The 14,237-nt window shown below is 39.2% G+C and overlaps 1 protein-coding gene across 1 annotated transcript in view; it reads right to left on the bottom strand.

Annotated features, from left to right (window-relative positions):
• Positions 1-14,237, bottom strand: part of PDE11A (phosphodiesterase 11A) — a 106,772-nt gene that overhangs the window by 21,109 nt on the left and 71,426 nt on the right. The window contains exons 11-15 of the mRNA XM_053947586.1: positions 11,981-12,127; positions 11,770-11,877; positions 6,969-7,078; positions 4,315-4,405; positions 2,290-2,390 (exon numbers count right to left, since the gene is read on the bottom strand). Coding sequence (XP_053803561.1) covers positions 2,290-2,390; positions 4,315-4,405; positions 6,969-7,078; positions 11,770-11,877; positions 11,981-12,127 — 557 coding nt within the window. The remainder of the gene's footprint in view (positions 1-2,289; positions 2,391-4,314; positions 4,406-6,968; positions 7,079-11,769; positions 11,878-11,980; positions 12,128-14,237) is intronic.

Below are 14,237 nucleotides of genomic sequence, written 5' to 3'. Positions count from 1 at the left end.
TAGTCCAGCTCCACAGAGAAGTTTCAGTGTAGGAAGAACTGAACCAGAGGAAAGCAGCCATGTATGATGAAACAATTTAGCATTTCCTACTGGTTTTCTTGGTATCCAAAATGATGAGGTTTTCTATTAATAAGCAAATATAATATGGCAGAATTTCAGAAACAAACGGAATTATAACAATTTTCCAGGGTCTTTGAGTAACACTGACTCTGGCTGTATTTTGCCTTGAAGGGAGGTTGTTTCCCTATCTATAAAAAATTCATTTGCTCTACAACCCAGTGGCTCAAGACATCATTTGGATGAATTTCCATAAACTTAATTCTGACTCCATGCTTTTGCTTGTTGTATTATCTACAAGTGTTGTTATCTAGAATTATAAACTAAAATCAAATATATTTCCCATCTGATCTTTCAGTGAGAGTCATCTTTTTGTTTGTTTGTATAAAACTAATGCCTTGAGAAGGTCACAAAGTCTTGCTCTGCAACAGTTTTGTTGCTATTTTAATACCTGGAGCTTGTGATCATTAGATTCAGTCATTTTAAGAATACCCACATGAGAATCCCCCTCTCTACAAAAATATTGAAGATGTAGCAAACTGAAAGACCAAATTAGGTACTTGTGTAGAAACACCTGTTCACATAGGGTGGCTTTAAGAAATGTAAAGCACCGATGTTTCTAGAGAGTGATTTTCAGGCACTTTTGGAAATAAACTAGCATAGCTACCACCTCATTAATGAATTGTAGTAACACAAGAGGAAAAAATAACTTATCTGCAGACTTTTGAGTAAAGAGGCCTCATTTGCTAGAAATCTTCTGATTCGTGCAGCACAAAAAATCAATTATGCAAGTAAGAAAAATTAATATTGAAATTCAGTTATGTCCCTTTTGGACATTATTTCTCTGTACTAAAACTAGAAAAACAACATGACCACATGGTTTTTCAGCTTAAGGCAGGCAGGGAAGAGAGCTCCATCACATCTGGGTCTGACCAGGGTCTATCCCAAGACATTGCCACGAGCCCTCTCTGGCTCCTCCAGGATCTCAGCCAGGGGAGCACATGGAGCTGTGCCAGGGCAGCTGTCCTCTCAGTCCCTGTCACTCATCTCCTCCTTGAGAGCACAAAACATTTTTGCAGCATTTATTTATGATGAGACAAGAGGACCTATGGTCCTTGCATCTCACAGAATGGAAGAGACCTTCAAGGTCATTAAGTCCAACCATCAATCCAGCACCATCGTAATCACCCCTAGACCATATTCCCCCTAAGCACCGTATCAAGACAACTCTTTAATACTTCCAGAGGTGGTGACTCCACCATCTCTCTGGACAACTCATTTCAATGTCTAACCACTCTTTCAGTGAATTTTTTTCTCTAATACCTAAGCTAAACCTCCCCTGGTATGACTCTAATCCTTTCACTTGAAAATGATAGGATGAAATGAAAGACAGACAGGATAGGATGCTAGTGGACACCAAACAAAAATTCCCAAGGATGACTTATTGTCAAGACTGGGAAGGCAGTGCACTGAAACTGCACATCTGTCAGCACTTCTGCCCCTAAGTCAGCCACAGGCTAATGCCAGATGTCAGAAGTGCGGTGTGATGGTGACACCATTACTCCTCTGACTACGTGCATCCTCCCACACATCCTCAGTGGGATGAGCTTGGTAATAATTAACAATACTTGCAAAACAGGAGCAACTTGAAATCTACTTTGAGATTTGATTTGCAAACAAGGAAAAGGAAGAAAACTGGATGAGAGAGATCCTAGTGTACTTCCCCCCAGTTAAGCTTTTTAAGACCTATTCTCATCACGTGATGTAAATTGGCATAATTTGTCTTCAAAGCAGCAAAGCGTCTGCTTTGTTACCTCTGTAACTGGCTCTGTAACTAAATACAATATTTCTTAGCATAAATGTTTAGAAATGCTGAAATGGTCGAATTCTCAAATGTCATTGATTTTCTATGTGCCTGAAGAAATGATCAGAGAAAGGACAGAAAAATTATGGAACTGAGCTGTAACTGGTTCCTGGGATTGCTTTGAAGTATAAACCTAGGATTTCACTTGATTTTGGTTGATACAGACATGTTACACATTAAAACAAAACTTACTTGAACATTTGAAATATTTCTACTAGTCAAAAAGATACTAAGTATTAGGCTAAACCTCTTCAACCATAGCTAAACACTAATTTCTCAAATTATATATCCTTATTGGTATTTAATAGATCATTAGAGTAAGTTCTCTGAATTTTCATTCATCAAATACCAGAAATGTCAATACTTACTCAAAATACAGAGTGAGGTCTGTTGCCAATATCGATTGCTTTAGAAGCTGCATAAGGTCACTGTAGTCCTTAGAGGACAAGTTAGCAAAGATATTATGACCCTATAATGAAAGAGATAAAAGAGGTAAAGGGATAACAATCAATATAGGTTTTTAAAAAGTTTTCTAACTTGTTAGTCTACTGTTTCCCTGTAGCAGAAGCCTTTTCTGATTCATGGCAAAACTATGACAAAATAATAATGCTAATACTGCTGAGATTACATTGAGGCAGAGGAGTTGATGATTGTTATCAATCACCTGCTATGTTTTTCTAAACTCTGCTGAAATTACAGCCTGTTGAGTAAAGATTTACTCTCTGCTCTGACCCTGCACAGACTCAGTTTATGGGGAAAAACTATGGATACATTTCAATCTCTCATCATATTAAATGTTTTGGGGAGCTGCATATTGGAGCTTTTGAGTAGAGATACTAATGGATTTATCTGTGCTGCTGCTTGCATGCACACAAACTGCTGTTAGAGCAGTCAAGGACACTAAATCAGTTTTTCATTCAAAGCAGCCCATTTGCTCACTCTCCCCGTTACTGTCTTGTGCTACAGTGTATACAGCCATTGCCTATATGGACTAAAGAACCACAACTTTATATGCAATTTAAACACCCTTTGTGGGCCCAATAGGCTGCTTTTTAAGGGATTGTGGATTAAGAATTTGAAAGATGCTCTATGGCCAAAATGAAAGGAAATTAATTATTTGATGTTGCTATTTGAAAGGGGGAAGGTTTTTTGTAACTGGATTTCTGAAAACAAGAGGGACAGAGATCCTATAATTCCTCTGTGAAATTCTTGAGAAAATAAGATGAAAGAAACAAAATTAATGAAAAACTCTAAATGTAAGCTTAAGAAATTATCTTGGTGACAATAGTCACATATATTAGCATACATAAATGTATTATAGGTCTTTTTTTTTCCTAATCACCTGCATAAATATTGAAGTTCTTTCTAACCAGAGTCTTATTTTGGTGATATTTAGTCCTGTAGTGCCCACATTCAGTATGCACTGCCATCTACTGCTTAGGAAGTTTAAAATGTCGTTAAAACTAAGAATTTTCCAGCAACAGGGCTACTATTATCATGATGGTATGAGGACATATATGAGATAAAATCTGGGGAGGTGCAGTTCCGAGACAAATCTCCCTGGCAGTGTACACAGAGGTAAAGCCATCACCCTGTACCCATTTGTCTGTGATCATGAGACATTCCAGATCTCTTCAGAAGTTACTGCAGATCAGGCTGTGGTATCCAATTGTGCTGCATGAACAGCAGTTTTGGTTTTATTTTATTTATTTATGCATTTATTACTAATGCATTTTGTAGCAACCAATTTCTGTAAATTAAGAAAATGCATCTGTTGTTTTGAAAGGACTCCATGTCCATTCTTCCACATTTCTGTTATTAAATACATGGTGTAGTATATGCTGTATAGTGTTACATGCAAGATACTCTAGGCAAGAGCTGTCTTCACAGGTATCTGCAAAGCAATTAATGTACTTTGGACAGCATGATATTACTGATTTTAATTTTTAAAAATAGTGTATTAAATGATGAAAAAATCATAAAAATACTGATTACAGAAAGGCTGCCAAAGAAATTAAATTGGTGCAGTAAAGGACGGCTCTGATACTCTGAATATGACACCTGTGGGGAAAGGTAAGCACCTTTCAGCCACCTTTCACCTTTCAGCCACCTCTAAACCACTGAGCAGGATATATATAAGAAGAGTGAGAAAAGCTGACAATATGAATAGGATGTATTCTCCTTGCCCCTTGCTGATTGAGACAGATATAATCTCTGGGCTCTGTGATCAGCATTTGTAGTTGTTTAATTTTGTGCTAGTTGTGACCTTTGTGGTAACCAATAAATAATTCCTCAAGGAGAGGGCATTAAAAAGGTACTGTACATGGTATTTCCTTTCTTCAACTGAAACTGCCCAACAGCTAACAGTGAGATTAATAGTAATGCTATTGTACCTCACTTTGGAGAATCATGACAGCATGATTGAAATGGTGGTGCTCCAAGGTAGCAGAGGTGCCGTAGAGCTGAGCTAAGGCTGATCCACTCCTGAAACAGAACATGGGAATTCAACAAATCCTGCTCGTCTGCTTACGAAGCAGGTTTCAGAGACAATTTAGTGACAAAAGCACGTAGCCACACTCTCCACCTCCACTTCAGCAACCTCACTTAAGACAGCTGATGAGATCAAAATACTAATTTAAATCCAGATACAAAGCATTTATGTTCCATACTTTGCTAAATATTGCCAGCTAACTAAAGATTTTTCTGGAACTACAAGAAATTTTAATGCAGCTTTCAAAGTGCCTCAGCAACAGCACAGACACAGAACTGTGCAGTAAAGACACAAGGTAACGTCCTCAAGCTGGGATCGGCTGTTTCCTTGTTTTATTTTTAATTCATAATAGACATAAACATAAGGGCTTACAATGGCCAACTACAAACTCTTAAATTAAAACCCCAAAACACAACAACAAAAAACCCAACTGCAAATACTAAGGTAAACAAAAAACCACAAGTGAGAGCAGTGAATATAAAAGTAAAGCTTAGCATATATCTAGAATATATTTTCGCATCACATTTATTGTCTAAACCAAAATCAGATTCAAAATGCACAGTGCAGGTTGGTTTTCTACATTTAAAGGACAAAAATATATGGAATAATATCATAAAATTGCAAATCGCTGTGAAGTGCAGAGAATGGGACTGGATTGTCAGAATGGTCACTGTTCACCAGCTACCAAAGTAGTTCAGGCAAAGTACTTCACTTCTGGGACCCAGCCTAAAGTGACATGATGGGCTTTCTTTGCAAAGAATTGAGAATAAGAGATTATGCTAGAGACAGAAGGAGTCTCCTAGGAGCATATACCATAAAACTGCACCATACTGATGCTTAATTATCAGATGCATTTATAAGAGAGAAAAGGATGACCAGGAAACATCATCCCTAGAGAATGTGATACTGACATATATAACAGAGCTATTTGAGACAACTTTGATATTGCCTCCATCATATACCTCTTGAACTTTCATCATACAGAACAGCAGTATTGGACACTGAAGATAAAATAGGAAAATGTGATGCTTGAATTTATGTCAGGTTAGAGGAATAAATCATAGTTAGCATTATGAAAACTACAGCTTCTGTTTTCAGGGATGTTTTATACATGTGTGGTAATGTTTGTCTTTCATTAAATGTCTTCAGCAGTTTCTTTATGGAGTCATAAAATGGTAGCCTCCTCTCCGTACTCTGTTGTCAAACAAGTATGAGTGATTGCAGTCTAATGCTGAACCCTGTACCTTTAACTCAGCTGGCCCTCTGCACAAAAGATACTCTTGTGTAACGCTACAGCAGAGAAGTGGTTAATTTAATCAGAACCTAAAATGGCCAGGATGTAAATCTTAGGTCTCGTTTTTGTAAATTGGGAACATAAACATCAATCAGCTGAGCTTCCTTCCCATTTGTCTCGTCTATTTTGATTCTCTTCAAGACTCAGCTGCAAAAAGGCATCTAGCAGTGCTTGGTAACCTTTGCACCACAAGCTCTGTCTTTTGAGCACTGCAATTGATTTTCCCTGCTATGGTGATTGAAGATCCAGACAGTGTCATTGTTTCATTGAGATTGTATGGCAACACCAATACCTCAGGAAATGGCAGCTCAGTGAACATCAGAAACATCAGTTTGAGTGATGGTCATTGGGGCAAAATGCCCCCAGAAATGCAGCAGCCCCTGCATATACACATTGCAGCAGAGTACTTCTGTAAAAGTAGGACAAAATAGCCTAATACAGCATCACTCTGCCTTTTGAATACCTCTGGACAACCGTTTGACCACTCCCCTATCACACTGGAGTATTAGCAGTAAGGCAGAACAAAAAAAGCTACAAATGCACACTGGGATCTGCAGGACAGGAATGCCTTGGGGCCTTGTATTCTGACTGCAGAGGCATTGGGGAGTGAAGAAAACAACATGGGATTTGAAGGAATCTATGTGCCTGACAGCTTTATTTCACAGCTTGGCCAAGATGTTGCTGGGGACATTTTCTGTTGTCCCTCCTATTCTCAGGGAGGGCAGATCTTGGAATGAATTTGACCTTAGTCTAAGGAGTTCCCTTACCTACACAGTAAGAAGTACCATTCTTAAGCCTTCTACAAACCTACTGCTGCTTCACTGTGCCTGATGGCAGCAGCCTGGTTTCTGTGAAAGCATTATTTCAGTTTCACTTATTTTCTTTTCTTCACAATAGCAGAACAAGGTTTTGCTTAATGCCACGCATCCCAATCAGCAAGAACAACCCAGACAGACAATTTAGGTGCTTCCTGGGTTGAAAACCAGAATCAATAACAGCTGAGCCTGAAAAGAACATCAAATTTTGGCACCACATTTCAATATGTGGTGTCAGTTCAACAGCCAGATACAGAGGACAAGCCAGCAATTACTTAAAGGAACAGAGAATGATAAAGATGGATAGTCCCTCACTGCACACAGGAATAAGAGTACTTGGCCTTGGCCTAGAAGGCTTGAAATTAATGCTTCATTCTTTATCCTGGTCACCTTTTGCTCTCCCATGGAAGAAAACCAAATTAAAATAGTAAGAATTGGAAAGCTTACTTGGCTTGGAAGGCATTGTTGGTTCCCCTGTGGTCAAGGTCGTGACACAAGCATCCCACAATCAAAGCTAAAATTTCAATTTCAGTTAGAATCTCCTGAAATCCTGCGGTCTGAGAGCAGAAAAAAAAAATAGCAGCTGTAACTATCAGTAGCAAAAGGGATAAGTAATGTTAGTCCATCCAGCAACAGTCAACTTTGTTTTGATACCATGAACGTTTCAGTAAGGAGAAAAATGCTTTATTGTCATATTCTATTCCCTGCTGTATGTCAGATGGTTAGCAGAATAGATAATGTCCTTGGAGTGATCTGTTATTATCTCTTTGTTGCATTTCCAGCATGCCATTTCTCTGCTAGCCAGGAGGCACTAAAGGCAAAAAGCTGAAAACAAATACCAGGAACTGCAAACTGAGACAGGAACTGGATTTTTTTTAATCAGAGAAATTAGAAAACCCAAAACTAAACTGATAAATTTTGTAATTATTATTTAGAGAAGTACTTAGAAAGATTTCTTCAATCCTGAGATGACTATCTTAGTCAATCCCTACTGTCAGAGATAGCTGACATGTTAAGTTGGAAGACTTTTAAAAGAACCCAGATAAAATATACTCTGTAGAACTGTTATGAACTATTAGGTTTTTTTTTTCAATCTGGCACTTTGAAATCAAGTGGCACAATTTAAAGAAGAAATGTTTCAAATTTCTGCTGTAGATACCCACTTGAATTTGGGAGACACATTTGAAAACAGATGCAATGAAATTCCCTACAAGCAGCTCAGACATGACTATGTGAATGGGGGAGTTAATCCTAGAAATATTTTTTTATCACTATGCTTCTCCTCTTGGATACTTGTCATAGCAGTCTTCCTGCCTGAATGGGCTCATGGCAGAGAAAAAACACTTATGCTATTGCTAACCTCAAGCATCCTGAACAGATCCTGTCTGGAGGAGGTGCTAGAGCCTCTGTAGGGCACCACTGGTGCTGTGCCTCTGACCCATGGCAGAAACAAGCTGGTTTTTCAGAAGCAGAAGGGTATAATACTGCAAAAATGACTGGCTGAGCTGGAAAATTATAACACTTGTCTTTTCACAGTGTCAGTCTCCAGTGACATGCCTCAATTAGCCACATGATCTATCTAGCATGAAATGAAATTATATACAAGAAATACAAAATACATTTGTATTGGAGGACCAAACCAAGGCTGAACACCAACACCATGTAAGAATTCCCAAATATAATTAATTTTCAAAGGGGCATAATTTCACACACTGGCAAGAAGAGAGTTTAAGTGATACAGAGGGACTTGTTGCCCTTCCTTGGTAGGAACTTAGAAACAGCAATTGCTGCAATATTCTGTGAAAGCTCTGCTATTCACCCCAAAGACCCAAATTCTACTTACAGAAATGCACATTCAAATCTAAGTGTCTTCTGTTTAGACAGTCTGAAATGTGGCCACAGTTAATACTTAGGCAATACAGCGAGCCAAGCTCTCCCAGGTGCTCAGGAATGCACTTCAGTGGGAACTGAGGAAGCGCAAGACTTGCTACAAAAGCTTTATAATTCCTTAAAGTTTACACAGCAGAATAGATGATTGAGCATGAAGAAAAACAGGATTAATTAATTTTGTGTAGAATCCACCAGTGTACAGAACAACTTGGATATTAGGAAAGAGGTTTACCTGATTTCTAGTGGCATTGCTTTTGTTTTAGTTTTGGTAACATCTACCCAAGTAGAAAAAAAATCCTCTAAAATTAGTGTTTTATCTTTTTAAACATAGCTCTTGTATAACAAATAATAGAAAAAATCTATTTATAAAAAGGGATTAAAAATAGTTTGTAACTGACAACACACCATGTGTCAAGTTTCAGTCTAGAGAAAATATTCACGGCTAAGTTAAAATAACTTAAAAGGCAAGTTTTATAATATGAAATTGATGTTGTAATAAATATTCTTTAGTGTAATCCAAGGTTTGATTAAATTCAAGGATTCAACTTGTATTGAAAATGCAGGGAAACCAATTAAGGAATTTATTAAGAGTAGCAATATCTCAAAAATAAATGCCACATTTTATTTAATGAAAAGTCTTGTCACTGAATATATGAAAGAAATATATATAGCATATGTCACATAGTAAAAAACATTTCATTTAAAACAATACTACAGTAAGGGGATATCTTCTTTGAATATAATGCAAGTAAACAGAGGATTACATTTCCCCATTTCTGAATTTACAAGAAAAAAAAACATACATGGCTATAGATGATGGTGCAGTAAATTTTATTTTCACCAGAAAAGGAATGACCCATAACTCATGAGTGGCAGAGTCTCCAGTGAGTTATGGAGGTCATTCTTTCATGTGAGGAAATGAATTGCATTCATTATACCTTGCCCCACATCTATATGTTTTGTTATTAGCACACCAGATGGGATTTTAATTTGGTATTGCTTACTTGTTCATTTTTGCCCTTTGAAATAAGTATCAATGTGAACTGTGTTGGCAAAGGCACTGATAATGAAGCCTGGGCTTGATCCTGCACTTTACTCTCAGGTACTCCCTTAACTTGCAGGAGCAGCCTTGCTGCGGTGCTTGTCTTCAGAATTCTTGGGCATCTGAAATACAGAACTATGGCTTGCGGAACTGGGCTTATGATTGTTCAGGAGAGAGAAAATACATACTTAGATATACAGGGATATGCTTTAGATATGCAAAAAGCTGAGTTTACCAGGGGTGAAGAGACAGTTTACTCTTTGTTGAATTTCTGTTGTTTGGCTTGTTCAACACAACTGAATTTTCCTTGTGCTTTCAGTGGGAGTATGGTGGGGCCCTTAGAGGCTACTGCATTACAGGTTAGACATCACTATGCTATGGTAAATCCTACCTGAAAATGCCCTAAAATAGAATTACTGGTTTATATTTGTGGGGCAGTCTACATTGCTGACTATCATGGAGAAATCAGAAAAAAAGGTGCAATAACTGCACAAAGCAGTGCCTTCTTGACCGGCAGAGAAGGGCTCTGATAAGCCCTTCAAAGGGTTTGTCAAAGAATTTTCCCCTTTTTACCAGTGAAAATGAAGGCACACGCTAACTTGGATTGTATCCCCAAGACAAATGCAGTAGGAGTAAGCCTTGTATTATTACTAATGCCAAGTCTCTCTTTTCTGTCTTTTTTGCACAAAAAGAATCTTCCTGTATCTGGAAGGGAGAGCAGACCAAACAGATCTCACACCTGCACTTATTCTGTTCTCAGCCAGAGCCAGAGCAAGGCGGGGTGGGATGTGTGGAGACTCCAGTGCTGTGGCCACTCGCGTCCACCCCTGCACATAGAATCGCTTATTCTGTTTATTACCAGGAGTGTGGGCAAGGAAATGAACTAGGCTTAAAAATGCCGGATCACATCTCACAGCCAGTTGCATCCCTGTGCTGACAGCTAAAAGGATTCAGAAATTACGCTGTGAGAGCCACGGTCAGAGCATCTGTCGGTGGAGGCCGGGCAGGCGGCTGGTGGCTGCTGCAGCAGCAGGGAGGGCTCCTTCTCTGCTGGCCCCAGTGCGGGCACCGCTGGCCGCGATGGAGGTGCCTGGTCCCGCCGGCAGAGCAAACCTGGCCTCGGAGCTCCACCTAGGGGTGTCAGCGCTGGGGCTGGGGGCTCCCCGCCCCGCAGCATCTGGCAGAAATTACTGTAATTCACACCCAGCGGCGCTGCCCGCCTTTGCCTATAGTCATCAGAGTAAAATGCTTTTCCTTTTTCTAAAACTGGAAAAAAAAAAAAGCATGTCAAGTTTATAAAACCATAAAAACTACCAACACCCAGGCATTGCCACCGAATTTCCTTAGAGAGCATCAGCAAATGCCTGCTGAAACAATGTTCATTCTGTGCAGCTGAGCAGCCTCATGCCCAGAGGAAGAGGTTCTCTCGTTAGATGTCTTCCTTTCCTTTGTCTCATGATGCACGGTACAGTTTCACAAGGCCTCCATCAACACTCCCAGAAACACACCCACCCTGCGGGGACTGACCAAGCACTAGAACGACATCTTCACCTCCTACGGGAAGTCAGAGTCTTTTTTTTTCTTGCCCAACACGCAAAGTTCTGGCATCCAGGACCCCTGAGTTTTTTGTTGGTACATTTACAAGAATGAACTAGCCAAACATGGGTTGTTTCATGCAGTGAGGTTGCTGTGGGGCAGGGAGAGAGACCAGTATGCTTGCTCTACTATGTTAGCAGTGGTACTTTCAGCAGAATTTACTTGTATGCTGAAAGCAGCTAAAGGGACTGCTAGAAATACATACTAATAAAACCCCTAAGTGTTAACAATGTCCAGTGGAGACTCAAGATTCACTTAGATCACTATGCTGGAAGATAATTTTCAAATGTTTTGAGGCAGTACCTTCTAAAACTATTTAGATGAAGCTGGATAAGGAGATAATAAATATCAACATAGTAAATACTTTGGGATTCTAATCCTTGGTTTTGTACTTCCCAATTAGGAGTTTAAAATAAATGTCAAACCAAAGAGTTCCAAAAGAAAAACATTTTGTAAGATCAAGATCTGTAATAACAAGAGCACTACAAGACTGCCATCTGTTTTCAGTCACATTAATGTGCCTATGATATCACTGTCACTAAAACACTGTAAGGTTTTGCCAAATATGTGCTGCCTTAAGTTGAATAAATTCTGTCTGCTTTGCTATTGGAAATGAGTAGCATAATAACCAGAAAAGAAATTGAATGCTGGAAAATATTTGGACAGGTTAGGCAGTGTGGCAGTAAAAGCTCTTAGGGGGCTGTGTAGCTGGGTACTCACAGTTAACATGGCAAACATCAGCTGGCAGACGTTGAAAGCGTGCCTCCAGTTGTGATACAAGACCATTCGATAGTTCTTCCGCACCGTCAAAAGCCACCTACACAGCGTCTGAAATGCAAAGTACAATTTGTAGCAGGGCTACTAAATGTGTACAAATGGACAGAGCAGTGCCAAGACAAAAGCAGCAGATATTTGCAGCGCAGATGGTTACCTCGTAGTCAATTTTAAATTTCTGAACCATTCCAAGTTCCATGAACATCCGCAGGGCTGCAGTAATCATGGCATCCACATCGAGCGAGAAGTCATCAAAATGGATATCGTCAATGCCAAGTTCTGACACCAGAGGGATGTTTGCTGCCTGAAAATGCCAAAGGGAAATTTCTGATTCAAAACTTCCATTCTTTTTCCTTTTTTTCACTCTTACAAGAAACAAACCATACATCAGTTCTGACCTGCCGATACATCCCCTGCTTGATTCAAATGCTGAGCAATAAAAGTCTTCATCTGAGAAACACAAACACGTCAAGCTAACAGAGTGTGGAAACAGTGGGAAGGAGAGGAACCTGGTATGAGCATGAAATATGCTCACCATCTCAACTGGAGCCCTGATACAGCATTTAGACTGAAAGCTGACCACTTTACAGCCACTGCAGTAACACAATATATATTCCAATGCAAATTACAGTGCTATAATGCAAGAAACATCTGGATAGCCAGAAGCTGGGAGTTTTAATTGCTACCATTTAGAAATGCAAAGTAAATATACTGCTCTGCAGAATTTCTTCATCCAAATGCCTTCACAATCATAAGCATACAAGTGCCCTTTGCTTTACACTCTTCGCTACACACACATAGAACCAGAAGAGGAATACAAGAAATGTCTAGCAGAAGTACTCTCCAAAGTAAAAGAAAATAATTTTCAACATGCTGATTTTATAGTAAACAACAGCAAAAGCCTTACATTTTGCCTTGTCTGTATAACGGGGATTTCTGTTTGTAAGAGAAGAATGAGCTGCTCTTGCACACACAAACACAGGAATGTGTGTGGGCCTCACTGATGTATTTAGTTGAGAACAGAGATATGCTGTGGCTTCCTCGGTGGCAGCACCTGCATGAGCCAGGCAGAGGTGCTGACAAGCCTCCCAGGCTTCTTTCACCTTCCTTACACCCCTTCAGACTTGCTGCTGTTCCCTCTAGAGAGGGCAGGTGCAGGGGTGCATTCACTGAAGGAGCATCTGTCCTGTCTCCCGCAGTGAGAGGGTGATGGGTCAGGTAGAAGCCTCTCCAAGGGGCTGGATCCAGCCCACAGGCGATGAGCTGGGCAATGCTGAATTAGTTAAAATCCACAGCTGGTGTGGAACATCCAGCTACACACTTGCATAAAATACCAATTAGTTCATGCAACTGTAATGTAAGTTCACCTTGACTGTTACAGGTTCTATGGTTCTACTTTATGGTTGCCTTTTTGAAAACTTGTGTTTTGAAACACTGCACTCTAACTACAAATTACTGACATGTAAAAATTTTCTTTTGGCTGAAGACAAAGTGCCACCTCAATAATTACTTTATGCAGATATTAAGCTGCTTTAGCTATACCCCATAGGAGAAGATGGTGTAAACCTGTCATAAAATAGTATTAACCTTGTGGTTTTAACTTACTTGCTAGGTAGAAGAAAAGTCTTTTTGCTTCAGCACCCAGTAAAGCACACCAGTACCTCAGAAAGTCATGGCACTGTGCCAGGGAGTTAAACTGATACAGGAAATACAGCAAACCCATCAAGTCAAGTGTCATCCCAGGACACAGCTTAAGAATCTCTGGAGCATGAGATGCAAGCTCTGTTAACTGCACACTCAGTTGTCTGCTAACATACTTATCCAGTCTGAATCAATTCAGCATCTTTTTTTGAGTAATCACTGAAATATTTTGAATACTTCTAGATGATCCCAACAGGAGTTACATCTTAACACCTTTAAGATCTGAAAAACTATGTCTATACTTCCAAGATAAAGAAAGAAAATGTGGTTAGGTGTGAAGCAGGAATGCTGGCCCAGAAACTGTGCTGTTCAGATCTTCAGCAGCTTACAAAAATTGTGACTTTTTTCTCATTCAGTTATTCTTCAAAGACTTGGAGGATACTAGAGATGCACGTTAATATTAAGTCTATGAACACGCTCACTGGATAGAAATAAGACTCTCAATATAACCATTTTTTTAGGGAAGAAACACATTTGTACATCATACTCCTTAGCTCCTTAGTGAAAAGCTTAAATAACAAGCTGAAAGAGAAGCACTTGATTGTGAGTATACCTTCTTGAAATTGTTTATAAAATAATATTTACAAATCTACTGTTGCATTTTCATTAACTTTGAAGTGAGATCTAATAAAGATTTTCAGAATTTTTGGCCTCTTAAAGAAAAACAGATCTTTTCCTTGCTATTTTTTTTCTGGAAACCAACACTTTTATCA

Source organism: Vidua chalybeata, chromosome 7 (genome assembly GCF_026979565.1).
Source record: "Vidua chalybeata isolate OUT-0048 chromosome 7, bVidCha1 merged haplotype, whole genome shotgun sequence".
NCBI lineage: Eukaryota > Metazoa > Chordata > Aves > Passeriformes > Viduidae > Vidua > Vidua chalybeata.
The sequence above is the reverse complement of the archived record's forward strand: the minus strand, read 5'-3'. Positions and strand labels throughout refer to the sequence as shown.